This window comes from Temnothorax americanus, unplaced genomic scaffold, assembly GCF_048541705.1.
Source record: "Temnothorax americanus isolate GAGA-0224 unplaced genomic scaffold, ASM4854170v1 Scaffold73, whole genome shotgun sequence".
NCBI lineage: Eukaryota > Metazoa > Arthropoda > Insecta > Hymenoptera > Formicidae > Temnothorax > Temnothorax americanus.
This window is the reverse complement of record NW_027509796.1, coordinates 273,397-293,376: the sequence shown is the minus strand read 5'-3', so window position 1 is coordinate 293,376 and position 19,980 is coordinate 273,397. Positions and strand designations below refer to the sequence as shown.

General features: G+C 44.1%; 1 protein-coding gene across 2 annotated transcripts in view; it reads right to left on the bottom strand.

Moving 5' to 3' along the window:
* Wge (BAH domain and coiled-coil containing protein winged eye) overlaps positions 1-19,980 on the bottom strand; it is a 53,905-nt gene that overhangs the window by 13,383 nt on the left and 20,542 nt on the right. Inside the window, exons 2-13 of one of the 2 annotated variants that reach the window (XM_077422776.1) lie at positions 16,564-16,788; positions 14,706-14,828; positions 11,854-12,138; positions 10,214-10,630; positions 9,343-9,573; positions 7,248-7,415; positions 5,609-5,863; positions 4,398-4,508; positions 4,087-4,308; positions 3,582-3,745; positions 2,362-3,012; positions 210-2,251 (exon numbers count right to left, since the gene is read on the bottom strand). In XM_077422776.1, coding sequence (XP_077278902.1) covers positions 210-2,251; positions 2,362-3,012; positions 3,582-3,745; positions 4,087-4,308; positions 4,398-4,508; positions 5,609-5,863; positions 7,248-7,415; positions 9,343-9,573; positions 10,214-10,630; positions 11,854-12,138; positions 14,706-14,828; positions 16,564-16,768 — 4,874 coding nt within the window. In that variant the 5' untranslated portion in view covers positions 16,769-16,788. The remainder of the gene's footprint in view (positions 1-209; positions 2,252-2,361; positions 3,013-3,581; positions 3,746-4,086; positions 4,309-4,397; positions 4,509-5,608; positions 5,864-7,247; positions 7,416-9,342; positions 9,574-10,213; positions 10,631-11,853; positions 12,139-14,705; positions 14,829-16,563; positions 16,789-19,980) is intronic. The other variant, XM_077422777.1, reaches the window with a different exon arrangement.

The following is a 19,980-nucleotide window of genomic DNA, read 5'->3' as shown; positions in this document are numbered from 1 at the left end:
ATTCAGATTGAAATAAAATTAACATGTAAAATTTACTGTGTTCTAATTTAATCGATTTTTAGAGACGAAGAAGTTTATTTCTGTGTTTATATCTATCAAACTTGTTGAAAAGGTAATTGCTATCTTACATTTCGTGTCTCAAAATAGATTACGTGTATTAAAAATGAGTTCTCTGTATTACACAATTTTTTATTATGATTTACACTCACCTAGTGGAAGAATGACTCTTTTTCCGCGGTCTGCCAGAGATCTTCTTATTGTCATCTTTCTTCGGAACCAACTTGGAAAGCTCCTTCTGTTTTTCTCTGTATTGTCTTTGAATGTCGGCCATCCTGACTCTCATGTCAAGTTCCGTGGCGTTCATGTTCGGCCAGTCGTCCTCGTTATCGCGATTTCCTTTCTTGGCTATGAACTTCTTCGCCTCTAACTTTGTTCGAGCGTTTTTGTAGTCGTGAGGGTCTCTCTCGTCGACGGATAGTTTACGCTTGTTATTTCTAATTTCACAGCTCGTTAACTGTTCAGACAGGACCTTCGATTCGAATATTTCGCCCTCCGAATCCGACAGGTTGTCCTCTCTCGCGATCTTATCGTAAAGCGCGTCATCACTTTGTAAATTATTAGGTGTTGTATCCGAGAGAACTTGGAGATTTTTAGCGGCCTTTGTACTGGAATAATAACCTTCATCGGCTCGATTGAGAGACTGTTCTTCCGAGTCGATAGCTTTTTCATCGGTGATCTTATTAATTTTCTCCTCAGAGAAATTATCGATATTCTTAACACTTTCTTTCGATTTCAGAGCATTCTCCTGTTTTCGTTCGTTAACTTCCGTTGTCCTTTCTTCGATATCTTTCTCGTAATAATTCAGCGATGCATTCTTAGTTTCCTCTTCGTGATTGTTGATCTTGAATCGCTTGGAACGGTGATCGTCAGTCTCAATATATTTTCTTTTGCTTTCGTCTTTCTCGAGAGAGCCGCTTCTGCCCAGATTCAGCAGTAATCTACCGGCGTGCGAGATCTCTTCCGAACTTTCGAGGTTTAATTTCCGGGGAACCTTGTCGCCCACCTCCATAATCTGTTCGGCCAGGGCGCAGAGCAAGCCGAGAGGACTGCCGACGTTATTATTATTATTCTCACTCTGCTGACTTATCAGTTTGGTTTTAACAGGCGACTTCTCGACGTCCGTGTCTACTTGTTGATGCTCCGGCTGGCCGACTCGTTGCTCCAACTGTTCGATGCTGTTCGACAGCAATTCGAGACCACTCACATCAATGGCTGGCTTTTGCTTCTGTACCCTGGATATCGTCTCCGAAGACGCGTCTTCGACGTGATCGGATTTACGAGTCACATTGGGTTTCCCGAATGGCTGTACCTCGCACCGCCAGACAGTCTTAGGCTTAACGTAGACGGTAATATCATTCTTCTCATTTTTCGCTAGCAATTTTTTATCCACGAACGCCTTGATGTTATTGTTGTTGCTGCTGCTGTCGTTATTGTTCTCGTTAAGCGGGCACTTGCCGGACGTGTCGCTAGTGGTCAAATGCCTGTTGTTTTGAGGCGAGTGTCGTCCCGATTGATCTCTAATATGCTGCTCCGACATCGCGGTTTGCGAGGAAGAGATTTCTGTGTCGATTGTGCTACTGTCCAGAGAGTTCTGACATGATCTTAGAAGATGCAACTTCTTCGGTATCGTTTCGGAGTACCTTCGCGGCTTAACAATCTCTACATTCAATCTTTCCATGGACTCCTCGATTTTTTGATGGGTGTTAGGTAGCGCGGCTTCCTGCAAAGCCGCCGCATTTTTCTTCAGTTTCTCCACCACGTTCTCGATGCCCGGATGGTGAGTCTTCTCCACCGAGTGTCTCTTCGTTGCTTCCTGCGACGCTTCCTGCGACGCTTTCTCGCAACTGGATCTGGATCTCTCGCTGGTGGACGTTGGCTCGCACTGAGACGAATCGTAGCACACCTCGTAGCAGCTGTCGTCGGCCTCTTGCTTGATAGCTACTTGTTGCACTTCATGATCGTCGCAATCGATATTAGGCATGTCGAAAGACTTAACCGTGATCTGAGGCCGGGTTTCGCCACTCGAGGTATTTCGGTTCTTGTCGCAACTCTCGCAATTGACTCTCGGCGACTCCGTCGAATCGGCTACGTTTGACTTTGTCTCATTGACGATCGGCGGTTCTGATGTTTTGGAGCATGTTTGACGATGAATTTCAATGTTCTCCGAAGCATCGATGATCTTCGATTCGGCCTGAAAAGTATTAGGACAATTCTAAATATTACACCAGAAGATGTCCTGAGCAAAACGAGTTATAAAAAATTACGCGGTATACAGAAAATGTTAAATAATTGAAAGCTTACCTCTTTTTCATGAGTGTTGGCTTCTTGCGCAAGAGACTTCTCCTCGTCCTTGGAATAATCATCTCGATAATCACGCTGATTTACGTCTTTTCTCCTTGCGAAGAACTCCAGGTTCTCGTGGAAGCTATCACAATTCTCCTCGGTGATCTCGATGATCCTAGTACCAAGCCTGCTGCCCCGACTGCAGACAGACGGCACTTTGTCGCCCTTGCAAGCTTCCTCGTCACCGCGAGTATCGTGCTCAATCGCCTTCGCGTGACCTTCCCCGTCTTTCGCCGAGTACTTGGCGCAATCGGCCATGTTGATGATCGTGTTCTCCGCCTTGTCCACTTTGGTTACGATGCCGCATACCGTCGGGTTCACCGTAGTCGTAGTCGTCGTGATTCGAACGACGTTGCAGATCCTCTCCGTCGGCGATGGCACGATCTCGAAATTCGCGGCGGCTAGATTCGTCCCCGTAGATTGAGACGCGACTTGGCAGGGACTTAAGTTCTGCTCCTGCTTCACGAGAGCCTCCTGCTTCTCCTCGGTGTCCTCGGGCGCGTCGGTTTGATTCGAGGCGTCCTGAACCCCGAATGACGATGGCTCGATCGCATGAATCGTCGCCGGTATTTCCGGGGGTGGTGTCAGACACGAGACCGGCGACGTGGCCTTCGCGAAAATTTTATTCTTACATTTTCGTGGTCTCAAAGAATCTCTTTTTCTTTTTTTATTATTATTAAAGTCCTCTCTAATTTCTCGTGCATAAAAGTACTATAAAAAAAAAAATAATAAAAATAAAAATAAAAAGACGTCGAGAATTTTTTTTCATACACACTCTTGTATATGACAGCGTTCTCCAATTTTTTAAAGTCAAGATTTAGTTATTGTTCCGCGCAGATATATCGTTAGATTTGTTTCACACGAGGAAAACCAAAAGAGAAAGACCTTCGGGTGAGAACGGGAGAGGGGGAGTATACGGTGCAGTGCGCAGCGGTAATTACGTCAAACTCCGGGCGCGGTCCAGCCATTCGCATAATGTGGAAACGTTGTGGCACATTGTATTAATCATGGGCAAACCCGATTTGCATCGCTATCTGCATAGATATTGCGCCGGTCGGCCGGCTAGCCGGTCGGTCGCGCAATAATTCGTGTTGCGCGCTGCATACCGCGCGCGCGCGCGCCTCGGTTGTACAGGCGCGCACGGTGTTTAAACCCCGGTGAAAGGTGACGTTACCTACCTGTGACCTACAGTGCGTGGTGGTAGGCTCGGCCTGGCTGATTTGCACCAGCGCCGGCGCTTGAGGGTAATAATGCAGCGTGGTGACCAGGGCTGCGTCCGGTACCAGAGCGCCCGTCATGGACGTCATGCTTTGCAAGGCGGTCTTCGACGATTCGGTGGACGCTGCGGAAGATTGAGGAACGTCTGAACGCGGCTGTGTAACGTATGAAATATAACCGAACGATTCGCTGCACCAGTAGTATATCCAACTACTGATGATCACTTGGCTCGGTTATTTCTTCCAAAAATTTGGAAGAATTAATCTTAACTCATCGTGTTTACTTCATTTTAGGTAGCGTGGAATTTTTTAAACTTTTCAGAATTTCAAGTGTTAAAACAAATCGTATCTTATCTTAAGTTACTTTTTTTCTAATCATAGCTACCATACTATATTCATGTCTCTTAAAAAAAAAAGCTCTTTCTTTGTCCCCAACTTCTCTGTTAAGAAAAGTGGTCTTACGTACTGATTATGGTTGTCGGACTGTTGCTGCATTCCGTCTCGATCTTTACTATCGGCAGCGCGCTTTGTTGTTTCCTTTTGTTCTCAGTCAGCACTAATCGCGCGCCGCCGATATCACCAAGAAGCTGTATCGAGGGTGGAGGCGGCGGCAATAGGAGTGGCGGCGGTGCAACGTTACTGTTGTGGTTCGAGTAATTCGGCCACACCAGAGCCTGCTGCATTTGTTCTGTCGGGGCGGGGAAAAAAAATGCAAAATTGATTTTCGCCGCTCGCGCGTTAAGAGGGATATATTTAGAAACCGTGTTTCCGCATTACCCGCTGCGTGAATAAGGAGAATGTGTCCGGTCGTTGGATCGCGGACTAACTGTAATCCACCTTGCAGCCCGGAACCCATCTGCGGAAAGCCGACCGGCTCCGTTGGCATCGCTGTAAAAGCAATATCAATTTCTCATCCTCCATGAAACCGTACATTAATTTCGATTGTTTCACACTATAAAAGCCTAAAGAATATCTCTGACTGAGTCATTCTTCTTTCAGACATTCTTTTTGTTTAACCTTTTTGTAACCTTTTATATCGTAATTCTCGTTCGTCCAAGATCACGAAGAGATTACTATTACCACTATTATTATTTAAATATGCAAAGAGCGTAAAATCGGTTGGCTCTGCGACTTCTATGCTTTAACGCGTGAATTTTTGTCTCCATCCGAAGGCCCATCGAGCGACGAATTAAATTAAACGGGTATATGAGTGAATGATTTACACGGTGCGAAAATACGCGCGCGAGCTGCAGACCGGGCAATGTAGTTCAGCGTTATTTGGATAAATGTCACTCGGTCAGCGAGGCCGGGGCGGGGAGGTCAGCGTGAGGGGTGAATTCGATCCGAAATTGTGTAGGGTCGCTCGTTAGTGGCCCGGTTAATCCCTCGTGCTGATAGATGCGCATATATATGATATATATATATATATATATACACATCGCGAGATGTTAATTAATTCGAAACCTTTGTTCATTGAAGCATGCGACCCGCTTATGTCGTAAAAAATGAACATTATGCGAATTTGCATTCACGCGTATAGGTAAATACTCCGTGTGATGCGTTTCTCACTGGTGCGCGCCACTCTGTCATTAAATTTTACTTCGGTAAATAAATCAAGTAAGCACGCGGAGAGTGTTGATACAGAACAAGTATGATTTTATTAGTATATATTAACAGAATTTTATACAAAAACAGTTTCATCACGATCGATGAACCGAGAGACTCGTAATTATCTCGCACAGTTTCGTATTTCTCGCGTAAAATCTAATTCGCGCGTTAATCCCCAATCATCTCGACTTTCGAATGTCGGCATAACTATAGCTATAATCTATATCCCAAGCTAAAAAACTATCTATCCCGAGGTATGAAATTTCGTTCGATCGCAGATTTCGTTCAACTCTCGGGCTTAATTTGACGGGGTTGAGGGTGGTTTCGCATAGATCGCTCTCTATTATTCTTATAATAACGTTCGGCCGCGGATTACCCACCTGCGGCCGCCGTAGCCGGATACTGCCACAGTGTGGGCGGCCAAGCAGCGGCGGCCGTGTCGGCCGCGGCTGCCGGTCCGCCACCGATGCTGCCCAGGGTGGAATTCAGGCTGGAATTCAGACTGGAATTCAGGCTCAGCGAGGGCGCGAGAGCCCCGGAGGGAATGGCGGCGAGGTGGGCCGCACGATCCTCCCCTCCAGGCCCTCCGCAGTGCACCAGGGTAGTGCCGCCTACCGCCATGGCCGTGCTGGAACCTACAACGGACCCAGGCTTGTTCATCGGGATTCATCCACTACTAAAGATCGGCAGAGATCGAGGGGAGTAGTCATCGGTGGCAGGGAAGCTTCTAAGCTATACAGAGACGGGGCTCCCTTTCCACCAAATGACAATAAAAGCTAGCAATTAGAGAAATTAGATGTAGATTAGATGCAAATTAGAAATTAGATAAACGTTAGTTCAAAAAGTTCGGAATTCGAACGTCTGTTGGGTATATGGTCGGTCAAATTTTTAAATTTACGTTATAAAGTAGATTAAAATATCGAAATCGTGAGATTTCTGCAAATTTTTAAGATAATATAAGCTACCTAAGCGTATAAGAACTCTCGAATAGGATATCGAAACAAAAAGATCGTATATACTGATAATTTTGTTGTATTGATGAAAGTTTCAGAGAAATTATACCGATTAAAAATCCATTACTTAGAATTTACGCAAAATCTCTGCATTCTCTTCTATCAATGTCGAAGGCGTCATTTTCGAAGAAGTTATCGTCATAAAAATAATAGCCGCAGGCTGCAGTAATAGCGCGGATATCTTTTCGCAATAAATTACGCTCAAGATACGAGGCGATGCAGGTAAAATCGTTCGTTCCGCGACATTGATACTGAAAGCGATAAGTGTAGAAAAGTTGGAAATTGGGAAAAAGTATAATGTATATAATATTAAAGATTTTTCAAGCGCGACCAATAAATTTTCGAGTATACACCAGCAAATCTATATAAGCGAGCTCTCTTTAATATTCGCTTTAGGGTTGCAACTTGAACGATCGCGCTATACGAGAATATGCTACGTAATTGATTCGCTTTAGGGTTGCAACTTGAACGATCGCGCTATACGAGAATATGCTACGTAATTGGATACCGTGTGTATTGCATGCAACTGGGGAGCATGCTCATTCGAAAGGGATATCCTTAACTGAAACAAAAATATTGTAAAAGCGTACAAGTTTGTCCAAGTTTAACACTAATATTTCGTCATATATAATATGCCTCTTAGATACTCGACATCGTACTCGATATAAAAAGCGGCAATCGTACGGTTATTGGAACGTACGACCTTGCAAACAATTTTACATTGCAACGCAATTAGTATAAGCGAAAGAATTCACATTTTTGTAAAGAAATCGCAATATTTCTTCCATTATGCGCTTTTTGCATTGCTCTTTCACGCTCGCGAGAAGCATAATTCTTACATATTCCAGCACGGGTCTCTATATAAGTACGGTGTATTACATTCGCATTATTAAATGTCGATTTTACGTTACGGGTAAGAATGTTCCAACGCTCGTGATTTCATTCATCGCGTTCAGGAATAGAGTTTCATAACCGCGCGCGATATATCTTCGTGAGAAAAACTTACCCAGGCTGTCCGGCTGGAAATGATGATAGCTCGTTGCGTGATGCGACGTGTGATGACTTAAGGACACATTGCGCATAGACGTCGAAGTCTCTTGATGCTGCAATCGCTGCCTCGCCACAGCAATGCCAACCGGTATGCCACCGGCTCCCGCGTTAGAGACGGCTATCCCTGAAACGATTAAGGAAATCGCGCGTGAATCGCAATGAGAGAAGCTGCATGCGATGCCGCAGTCGCGTCGACTCGATCGTCGACTCGGTATTTAAGGAACTTGAGATCGTGATGAAGCACGAATAAAAAAGGTTCCAAAGAACATTGATTCAAAATCGATCGATTATTAAATATTGATAGGCTTTTCTTTAATTCTGTGCAGTCTGAATATGATACGTGTCGCGGTTTGTAAGACAGAGATTAAGGATTAACATTGAACTAAGAGATCTCCAAGCAAACAAGAAAACGATATATTTTGTCGAGTTTAATTTTACGTAGACGTATAAAAACATGTCGATCATTGCGATTAGCAAACCACATTTTTGCGTATCGATATTGTGGACACACTACTTGAAATAAGAATTGTTTCGATTCAGACTTTCAATTTATATAAGGTATAGATAAATTGTAGATACAATCATAGATAAGGAAACGCAATTTTCGATACCGGAACTTTCCACGCGGATTTCATATCTGATTTGATATCTCAAATGCATTTGTCCGAATCACCCCCTGGATCTCCTCCGCTTCTGCACTGAAAAAAATCTGGTTCATTTTCCACCAGAAAATACTGGTTGAATCTATAACCAGAATCTGATTGAATTAATTTAGGCATTCTGGTTGCACAACTAAAATTCTGATTGTATTAATTGGAAGAATCTGGTTCGTTCATTTTCCACCGTCCAATTAATTCAACCAGATTTTTTTTTCAGTGTGAGTTTATCGTTAAGCCCCGTGAAATTTTTGCCAATGTGTTACAATTTTACCGAAACACCCCGTGGTCTACGTGCGTTTTCGTCAAGGTACTCCGAAACGCATTCATTTAAATCACCGCCTCGGTCCTATCCGCACTTCTTGATATTATTCTCGCGGTACTCCGGTAATTTCACCGGAACGCGGCTCGGAAGTGCATTCACTTAAATCACCAACTCGATCTTTCTTTTCCCCGCGCCTACCTCGCGCTCCATATCGTCCTTCCTTTCGTTTCTCCTCGCACCGTCCGCCTCTTTTCTCCGCACCTTCGGCGACACGCGTTATGCTCGCATGACGTAACACGTGTGGGCATCACGCACCGGCACGAGGGCCGTGTGGTGTACCAGGGAGTGCGGATGTGTCAGGACCGGAGAGAGGGTCGAGACTCTTTCGAACCACGCCTTGTGTTTGCGTCGCCATGCGTGCCACGCACCTCCTACTTTAACGAGACTGTCTGCCTGCCGCTCTCTTCCTCTCTTTCTCTCTTTTATTTTCTCTCTTTTTCTTTCTCTCTCTCTCTTACCACCACGCCTCGCCTCCTCTTTGCTCCTTTCCTCTCGCCATCTCGCCGCGCTTGTGAACCAACCGACCGACAGACCGGTCGGTCTCTCGTCTCGCACGATCTCGTCTCGCATCAGCCTCCTCTCTCTTTCTCTCCCTCTTTTGCTTCTCTCGCTCTTCATGCTCCCATATCGCGCGGTTATGCACGTTTCTTCCCTCCTCCCGAACTTGCGCGCCTATCAAAAAAGGCGTCCGCACCGCCTTCGTGTTAGACGAACGGCGTGACGGATTCTTCATATACGGTTGAAAAGTGCGCGATCATGTTGATTTCCGATGGTTATCTGTTATCTTGCACGAGAGCCTTGATCGCAGTTTTCGCAAACGACAGTTCTTTGTACGCTCATTAACAAGAGGTCCAAATATCTTAATTTTGAAAACCTTATTTATATCCTTAATAAGATTCCCTCGCATATTGCGTACGCCTACGTACCCGACGAATGGCGATTCTTTGTGTGGCTGGTGATGTAACGCAACCATGTACGTAATTTAAATGTAACTACGACGTATAACAGGTCGTATAGGCTAGACGTGTATTTTCTTAGAGAGACAAGACTTTTGTCGGGGATCGACTTACCATTCTCGGACTTTGGCGGAACGGGTTCGATCTTGACGGAGGTGGTGGTGGCATGAAGAGACGTGGAAACTTCTGCGACTTGACAGGGCACCGAAGCCAAAGGTTCCCTTTTCACGGTCAGGCCAGCGCCGCTATTATTAATACCAGCGCCGCTGTCCTGCCCGTTCCAGGACGAGACGACAGGTAATGTCCTGCTGCATCCCATATCTGAATGCACGACTTTTGTCTTCCCTGTAATCAATCAATTTCCGGTCTCGTTGTTAACGCACACAAGTTAAAAAATAATAATAATCGAGAGTTATTCGATCTGTGATTCCATTACGATGTGTGCGGCAATAATTTCGAGAATTTGACAACTTAATTTTCAGTTCGTCGAATTTTCGAACTTGGAATTTCGGAGTTCTACAATTCTTGGAGACTGGCACTCGGACTTTGAAAATATATACGAATAAAAAAATATAGTCGTAGAAAAATTCAAATATTATGAAAATTTGGGGAGGGAAATTCGAAGTTTCGCCGATCTGAGAAACCAAAGGCGCAGCCCGAGGACCAACGGCTCGTCTCTGCGGCCGTCCAGAAATTCTAGAATGCAAAAGTTCGAAAATGCAAGGGACCGAAAAAAATATGTGATTCGCAGTCGTCTCGTATTCCGAACGGAGCCAATTATACTCCGGGTATATACCCGGATATTACCCGCGCGCGCACTCGAGTATCGAGCCAGGTATCTGGGCTGTTCGGCTATAAGCTCATTTTACCCGGTCCAAAAGTATCAGCCCTAATCTCGAAGCGTGACGCGCTCGTTCGCACGGCCCTATTCATTCGGACTTATAGCATGGAAAAGTCTCCGGGGGAGAGAGAACGGACGCCGTACCGTTGCTGTTCCTGCAGAGGCACGACGCCCTGGTCGATTTGTTCTCCAGCTTCACCGGTTGGCCTTGACTGGAAAGGAAAGCCTCCCGTTTCTTCGTGGCGGTGGCTTGAACGGCGATCTGGTTGCCGATCGTCTGGTTGCCACCGCCGCCGCCACCGATACCGCCGTGCATCATCATGCTGCTGCTCGTGCTGCTGGTGTTGGTCAGGCAGGACGAACCGTTCACGGTGACGGTACATCCTGTCGCCGCCGCAGTTGCGCCTATCGGCGGTTGATATTCCTGCAGGAGGACACCCGTCGTCGGCGCGATGCCGTTGATGGTCGAGTTGGGTGACGAGAAACTGTTGATGGTCAGCGTGGGTGTGCTGCCGGTTACTAATGACAGCTGAGGCGAGAACGCGTTCTGATGGAGACCACCTTTCGCGAGAAGCACAGAAAATTACGTTAACATATATTCTTATTGTACAATTAATCCGGGTAATTATGATACATCATCCGCATCCGGATCCGTCAACAGCCCCGTCAATATTTTCCATAAATTAATATACACATCGATATACTGTAAACAGAGAAACGAGAGTGCTTTAGATACAAATCGAACGTAACGACCTGGTGCTATTTTCGTGATGATTGATATTGTGCCGGTAATGTAAAATAATTTGAAATGGAAATGAATTTCGCAGAAATAATTTGTCGAAACGCAGCGGCGAACGTGCAATCGAAGAATATAGGAAAAACTCGCGTACATGTTTTTTCGAGCTTTTTCCGATGCTTCCTCCGCGCGGGAAGTGCTACAAGTGTTCGTTCGCTGTATAGATAAAATTGCTGTTTGCGTAACGAGAAGTTACGCGAACTCGTTTGCTAGGTATGAAAGAAATCAAAGCTGGTTCTAATTTACCCCTCTATGTTAGTTCATTTTTTCGCTTATCATCGTTGATTAAGTTTGTCAAATTTTGGTTAACACAAGAGACATGATTGATCTAACACGATTTATAATGCTAATTGTTCTACTCTTCGCGGCGCTCCTCCAAAATCGGAGATATTTATTCTGTTATTCCTAACTCTTTGACACAAGTTCATTTCTTTTGTTCATCGCATAATATACTAACTAGGGATGATGATTTGGATCGGGTAAAGTGAGTTATCTGGGTAGCCGGGTTATCATTAACCATATAATAACAACGTTAAATAGATATTATCAGGATAAGGATAAGGACGATTCAATATTAGTTAGCACATTGTGTCAATAACATTATCTATAATTCTATTTCTTTTAATTTCTTATCGGTTATAACGATGTCGCGAGCGAAACTAATATAAGTTAGCTGTAAACGATTCGAAAATGTTCACGTTATTTGTTTCGAAAGTCTCGTTTCAAAGTTAAAAAGATAAGTTTTACGTCGCCGCAATTTGTACTATTTACGTATGTCTATTTCTACCAATGTAAATTAACTTTAATCTTGATTTAATTAATCTTTTTCTAATTCTTAGAACTAGAAAAAGATAAAAAGTAAGTTAAACCGAGATTATATAAAGTTAATTTATATTAATAGAAATAGACATTAGTATTTGCAATATTTTTAAATCGTGCTTGCGCGACTTTTCTCGACGTTGTTATACAAATATATATAGATTCTCACCGTGATGCAGATGATGAATTCCGGTGAGGTTGAGGGTATGCTGCGTGTGCTGCGTATGCTGAGCGTGATGCAAACTACCCGCCACGTTAACGCCGACACCCTGCAGGCTCAGGGCCTGCTGGCCCGTGGCGGCTGCGGGCGCCAGGTTCGCCAAATTTTTCGCCAGCAGCTCCAGCTGTGTCACGGGCACAGGGCTGTAGGGCGATCCCGGCGGGGGCGTGGGAGCGCCCCAGGTGTAGCCACCCACCCCAACCCCGACCGCCGCGGAAAACACGCTCTCTGAAACTGGAGAACCCGCCGCCCCGATTAATCGACCCGGCCGGCCTTCTGCCGATGAACGTAAGTTTCATCCGCCGCGAGTAGGAAATAGACGCGTGTAAGTACGGTATCGCGATACGCGAATAGGCCGACTCTACTTTGGCGTAACGTGCAGTTTGTTAACCCTAAGGACGTTTAACGTTTAACTCTTTCACGCATCGTGTCCATACGATGCTACGCGTAATACGCTTCTCTCTGTCTTTCCCGCACAGGGATGACGGAGCCGCGCAGTCATTTGGGCTTAACAAACTCACGGACCCGAGCTCATTACATTGCGAATACTCGCACGCATATTAAACACACTGAGAAAAAAAAGTTATTAACTTGACTAAATATTTTCAACTCATTATAATTCTTTTAATTGAAATATTTAAGTATTTGAGTCAAATCACGTGTTAGATTTAATATATATATGTCGTTATTTAATTTAAATACATAAATATTTCCATTAAAAAAATAATAATAAGTGGAAAATATTTAGTCAAGTTAACAACTTTTTTTCTCATTACACGTATATTTTTAAACATCATACACATCCATATATACATTTTTGTAAACGATAGCGCAACAAAATATCATTTGAGAGAAAAGACAGAAGCAAGATACGCGGGCTCCAATTTAAGGATAATAAGAATGAGAACACAAACCATATGTATTAGATATAGCAAGATAGCGAAAATTATATTAATTTTTTATTTTTTAATTAAGAAAAAATCTTTTTTTTAATTTGTAACATTTTATTCCAACAATTTTCTGTGTATAATGTGTAATCAAGTGGCTCTTGTACATTTATATCCATAAATTTTCACAATTTACGTAGCGAAACGGGAATATTTTCTACTCTTTATTATTGCAATGGTAAAACGTGGACGAGTAGCTCATGGGGGCTACTTTAATCCCATATTTCGCCAATAATTAAAATTCCGTATTTTACCGCTAATTAAGTAATCGAATATTTTATCGATAATTAGTTAACTGTGGAGTTTTTGTAAAGAGAGACGTATACACACAACATAATGGAATGATTAATATTTTCGGGAGTCGTTTCGCAAGGAGAAAACGCACAATTCTCGGGAGAGGGAACGCGCGCGTCTATCAGCGCGCGCGGCAGCGCGATACATCTTCGGCGGCGCGCTGCGCCATTGCCAGGACTATTGATTTTATCTAAATGCGGATACGTATCTGCCTATGCAATTTAATGTGTGTGAAAAATATCCCGTTGATATCCCGCAACAATGTACAGAATTGGCTGTCGTTAATTGGATATATCGATCGAGAGTATATGATGTCCTTCTCTCAAAGAACGCATTCAGAAAAATTTGCATTTGTATCCGCGGCTCTTTCCTTATTGCGTCAAATTATTGGTTTATATACTTACTTGTCCGTTCTGCAACAACGTGAAAGCATGAAAGACAACATTGAAAATTAAAAAATTACGGAGAAATGGAATTTCCCCCCCCCTTTGCCCATTGAAAAATCGACTCGAGACTCGATTCGAAGGCTTAATACCGTCAATTAACGAACGCTCTGTATTACCACTTTTTCGACGGTTCGAAAAGACGAAAGACGCGCCTCGAAAAAGACCTTTCACAGGTTCCGCGGGCCCCTTGTCCGATCCACAATGGAGCAATTATGCAATTAAAGCGACGAACTCTGGATAAGGACCCGGAGGAGTTGAAGAAAAACGCGCGCGTCACAAATAGAATTCCCGCGTACAGTCCCGCGTGTCCAGTCGTCGTGTAGACGGCTCGCCTCGCCTTCTTAGTTCCTAACGACCTCATTGTTCGAGGTGTAACCCAAAACGCGGCTGCGTGAAGTGGTAGACGGTGAGTGGATTCGAGAAAGAAGAAGAAGAAAAAGAGAGAGAGAGAGAGAGAGAAAACGCAGGGACGCGTCGGAGGATAGAATCCTCCTCCTTCTCGGAGTCTTGTCGAAAATCGAATCTCGCCGGCGAGATTATTTCAATTATCCGAAGGGGAAGGTTGCTGCCCTATTCGCGAAGACGGCTGGAAAAATTGGCGAGGATGGCAAAGTTTAACATTAAGAACGATTTCCAATCGGTTCCTTCGATCGCCAAGCGCTCCTCAATCCTTTGCGATTCTACATCGCGGATATTCCAATCGTGAAAATCTTATAGATAACAACATAAATAAGGAAATCTACGTATATTTGTCATCGCATATTCGGAACCTCTATGAAATGTCTTTATCTTCAATCGCGTGTAACGCGAAAGTTATCGATCTCTGGGCTGTAATTAAGAAATCGACACAAGTTTTGATCGTAGAATTCATCATTAATGTCAGCCTCGAAATTTCTTGTTTATTCTGTATATTTTATAAAACATAAAAAATATATATATATATATGACACTTAACTAAGCATTAGATATGAGGAGCGATCAGATTACGAAAATGCTCGCTCTTTTTGTAAAAATGTAAAACGTGCAACGCGTCCGCGACAAGAGATATGCATCGAGATCTCGAGCGCGGTCTTCGAAGAAAGCGAAGTCGTAAGAAAGGAAGTCGTAAACTTACCCTTGTGCGTCGCGTGATAAGCCCGTGCTGGCATCGGTTGCTCGGGGGTGGCGGGGGTGGCGGCGAGGTAACTGCCCCCGCCACCCCCTGGGAATAACGAGTACAGTCCGTAGCGGTTCGCACCTGTAACATCGTCGTCGAGATATTAAACAGGTAATAATTAATTGAAGCCACCATTCCGTCTTTCGGAAAGAGACGTTAAGCGGTTGGTCCAAAGGATTAAAGTGAGAGGAGAAAGGTAGTATTGGATGAGAATTGAATAAAGGGTTGGGAACGTCCCTACAAAACGCCTCGCAACCCTGAGGGGAGTCAATAAACGTATTTATTTTTATCTTAATTAATTGAAGCCTAAGAAAGAAACGGTAACGCAACGAGATTGCGCGATTGACACTTAATTTTTATTCAGAATGAGACTGACAGATGATATACTTCTGAAAAGGAATACGTTAAAACGACTAATACATAAAGATAGACTGTACTTATCTCATTCTGAAAGAGAAGGAGGAAAACATCAGACATTCTTTTCTTGGATTACGTGGACGCGCAACTAGCTATTATAAAGTAAAGAACGGGAAAGATTCAATATTTCCTCGTATCCTTCTCTCTTTCTTTAATATCTGGCCCAACATATATATATATATATATATATATATATATGCAATATGAAAATATATTTCATGCCGGTCTATCTCTTATATCTACAGTTAGATCGTTTTGTCTTGCATGAATTAAATCACAAATGCAATTGTAACAATATTTTCTGCGTATATCTTTTATCATTGAATCTAAAAATCAGAATTTCTATATAACGATCTTAATTTCTGCACGACGTTTCAAACACCACACATGTACGACATAAATTATCATAGAATTATTAAATGCAATGCGTCACGATAACTCATATCCGCATTTCGTATCGCAATTCGTAATGTCTCGAAACTGAACTTTATACAAAATTAACGGCTCGTGTTCACAGCTAGTTCCGTAAGAGGATAAATAATTGTAATACATCGTCCAGGCTTGTCCAGTTTTTCAACGGATAGTCTGTCGACAAGGTAAATACAATAACGATCGACCGCGAAACACACAGTCCATTATGCTAAACCGTGCCGAAACAGACGCAAACTTGATAAGGAAAAAAGTAAATACTTGTTCCATCTCGAAATTGATAAAAGTCCATGAAATCCACAATCTCACGATTTGGTTGCCTCTAAAAGTATTGTTTCGTAAAACGATAAAAGACGAAAGAGTTTGTGCCGGGATACTCGGGATTGAACCGGAGACATTTAAGATCCTCAGCCTAATGCTCTCTCAACTGAGCTATTTCGACGCACGAGGAGCCTTGCATTCAGCCCGAATTCGAGATATCGGATTGATAAAGCGTGATAAGCGTATTACACGTCAAGCGTGAACGACCTCTGATCAATAACGAATATTACATAACGTATACTGGATTGGAAACGCAGTGATATTCTTTGCCGAATTGGAGGACAATTTTTCCTCAGCGAAAACTTAATTGAACGAATAACGTTTTGCATTTTGGCGAATGTTCGATTCAGATTCAAATCAAGATGAATTTATCTAATCAACGCAATACATTTTTTACATGCAGAAATACCTTTGTGATCATAGCTCTCGAGTTGTATTTTAGAGCGAGAAGAAAAAATCGTTTGAGAATTCGATCGACAATCCCGCGATACTGCGTAGTAAGAAACACACGTAACTTTTCGCAATATATATACTTGGGAGGAATACTCGATATCGGGGCTCTCGAATCCTTTCGGGGCAGTTCAATCCCCGGATCGTTACGCCGCCGCGAGATAATAATGATGATTGATACGTATAATGTAATGCGAACCTTGATTGTGAGCGGGCGCAGGCGTAGCGGCCAGAGGTGGTATGCCCTGGGACTGTTGATTGGGAACCTGATTGGGCTGCGCAGGTGCTAAAGGCCATAGGGTCGTCGTAGCGGCAGCGGGGCCGGTTGTCTGCTGAGCCCGTGCCACCGTGTCCCCCACGGGACGATCCCCGGTCCCACTTTGGGCCACGGGAGGGACCAACATCGAACCACCCCCTCCCGAGGCTGCAATCAGAGTATCGAAAAAGCACACGGCATTAATCTCAATTTTAAACAAACGCGCGCGCGAGAGACGTTCGGTGATCGAGGGCCGAGGGGGGCGATCTTAATTTCAATTGTAAAGACTCCTCTGAAGAATGGAAACTACCAAGTAAAATTTTCCCAAAATTTTCAAGAGCATCGTTATCGTTCGTCGCAACATTTTCACTGTATTGATTTGTAAATATCCTATCAATTAAAGAGAGTTCAGAACATAGCGAGAACGTAATCGAAAAGTAAGTAAATTAATGAGGATCGTTGATGAACAGAAGATCGTCGTCACTTCCACATTTCAATTAAAAAGAGAGAAAAAAATGGATTTTACGTTGGTCAAAGCATCCATTCTTAAGGCTCCTGGGTAGTCACCGCGGCCATATTGGATTCTTACTATCCAGGCGAGGAAAACACCTAATTTTAAGTTGCGGTATTTTCCGAAATAAAAAGACATTTCAATAAAAAATCACGACAGATCGTTTCAGCACCCTTCAAAAATTGACCGGATACTATCCTTTTCCCTCGACAATAAACAAACAGCCATAAAACGAAGCCTAAACATGCGGGAAACAAGCCGTTTTCCGACTATCGAAAGGAGTGGTGAATGTTCCTTCCGCATATATATTTCTTGCAAATCTTACCATCCGGTCAATTTCACGAGTTTCACGAATACGTTAAACGTTAGAGCACAAGTACAGAGCGAATAATAAAGAAATATACCGCAACTTAAAATGAGATTGTCAACATGTCACAAGACAGACCTCTCTCCATTGGAGAGAGTGAGAGGAGAGAGTTCTTATTTCTGCCGCGACGGTAAGTACGGCGCCACCGTCAACGCAGAGTTCTCGGCTCAGGGACCAGGAGCCTTAATACTACGGTTTGCTAATTTCTAGGCTCATAAATCTTCGTTTAGAATTCGCGTTTAGTATACCGTTGCGATGTATAGACGAGAAATTACTTATACTTGTAAACCAGTCGGACTCGAAAATACCGATTCCACAGTACCTAGATATCGATACCGCGTAGCATCATTAGCGTCTCGTGTAGAAAGCGGCTTTGAGAGAAAGAAAAGTGCTCAACGAGCTTAAAAAGGATATATAGGGGAAAGACGAAGAGCGCAGAAGAGAGGGGATACGGAGAAGGGGTGGAGAAGATGGAGATCGCGAGATTGACGAGGCAGTCGAAAGGGAGAAACGATGAGAGGAGAAGGTAGTAAAACGAAGAGGAGGCCGAAACGAAGGATATAGAGCGCCTTCGATAAGCTGCACGAGAAGGCGCGCGATGAGCACACGAAAAGGATAGGGGAGAGGAGGGGTGCCGTTTCGTAGCGGCGGGTGGATTAGATCGGAAGGAACAGAAGGGTGCGAGGTAGAGGAAAGGGTAGCAACAGGTCGGCAAGCATAATGTAGTCTCTTAGATATACAGACGCGCCTAAGGGTGTGCGCCACGGCGATCGTCATGAGTCGGTATATCCAGTCTTGAGACTGTCGGCTCAACGCAATTTTTCAGCATTACAATTTATCGACGAAAGAACGTTCATTTATTAACGTCTTCGAATTACCGTCGCGTAAATTTAGATCGTTTCACTTTCTCGCGATAGTTTCTGCAGATACGTACGTGAGTCAAGCGGAGTAGCATCAGGATCGAATTAATTAAGACATAAATAATGAAAGGAGCCTTATGCTCAAAGTGTCAGGAGTGTAAACGGTTGGTTTTAGAGAATTCTACGAGAAGAAAATCTGGTAAAGCGAGATCTAGATCGACCGTCTGGGTCACGTCGTTCACATCGAGCGTCTCATTAAGAACAAGATACGTTTAATTGTAGTTAATTAATTTGTATCCACGGAGGCGCGGGGTATTTTGGGGACAGGAGTGCACTAACATGTACGAATAAAAAAGTGAACCCACATTAATATATTAATGTATATAACTGGATTTATTTGCATCGACAAAGTAAAAAGTTCGTCGTTTCTCCAGTTTGGCCAAGATTAATTTCCGGTTACGCCCATTGCGCCCGTACACGTGTATGACGCACAATGACGCGCGTTAGTGAGAGTGCACGCTGTTTCCATAAGGAAAATAGCTACGGCATTACAGCTCCGAGTTGCAAGTAACAAAGTTAATTCGCGATCCTTGACGCGCCCTCGCGTGCGCTCGGTCATGCGTGCACGCGCGCTTACGCACAGGCGCTTATATACGCATACTCGGAATCGGAGCACATTCGCCCTCGTTACCGCGTGCACGCGTGCAGTAACGACCCAACCGCCAATAACCTGTCAATCCGCCAGGTATACACCGTGTCGGAGGAATACACGTGGCGCGGCGTACGCCGCGATAGTCGCGCGAGTGCGAATTATTATGATCGGCCGTCCCTCTTTCACGGGCCCTCTCTCGTCTCGTACGATAGAATTTCAACGCATTTCGAATTAAAGCCCTCAGACGCAGACTACTCGGTATATACGCGGTGTCCGAAACGCATAGGATAGAATTCGGATGATTCAGTGTTGTCGTCTATCTTCTGGCTTCCGCGGATGCGCGCGCAAATAAAGTCATTAAATGAAAGTGTCGGCGACGCGATGACGTAGAGTATAATTGGCGGCAATCATCTCTCTGAGCGGAAGACACCTTTGTTTAGGTGGAAATCGCTTTTCTATGAGTAATTTGTTTGTCTATCCGATATGGAATTGATTTTCCCCTTGATGGAGAACTATGGAAAAATCCGTAGTTCTCAAATTTTAAATACGATTGAAACTGAAGGGTTATTCGGGGCTAGGCTGTGAAACGTGTTATACGAATCGCGATTTAGGATATATTATACATTTGTGAGAAACAAATGAATTAGACCAAAAAAAGTTCCCTGGAACCCTTTGACAAAGCAACTTCTGACGTAAGCCCCTATAGGAACTTTCTTCGCATATACCCGGCCACACTCGGTGTGGAAATCCGGCCGCGTGTTTTACAAACACCCCGTACGTACGTGTCGGCGTGCGATAAATAAATGGCGGTGACGAAAAAGTCGGCGCGCGCGAGGCACGGTGGTGGAGACGGGGTGGGGGAGGGGGAAAGACGGGGGTTCCGAAGGAGGCGAGGTCCCGACAACGGCCTAATTTTTCATTTCCATCGCTCCCGCCGCCAGCAGCGGAGTGGAGCCCGGGGGCCGCGGAA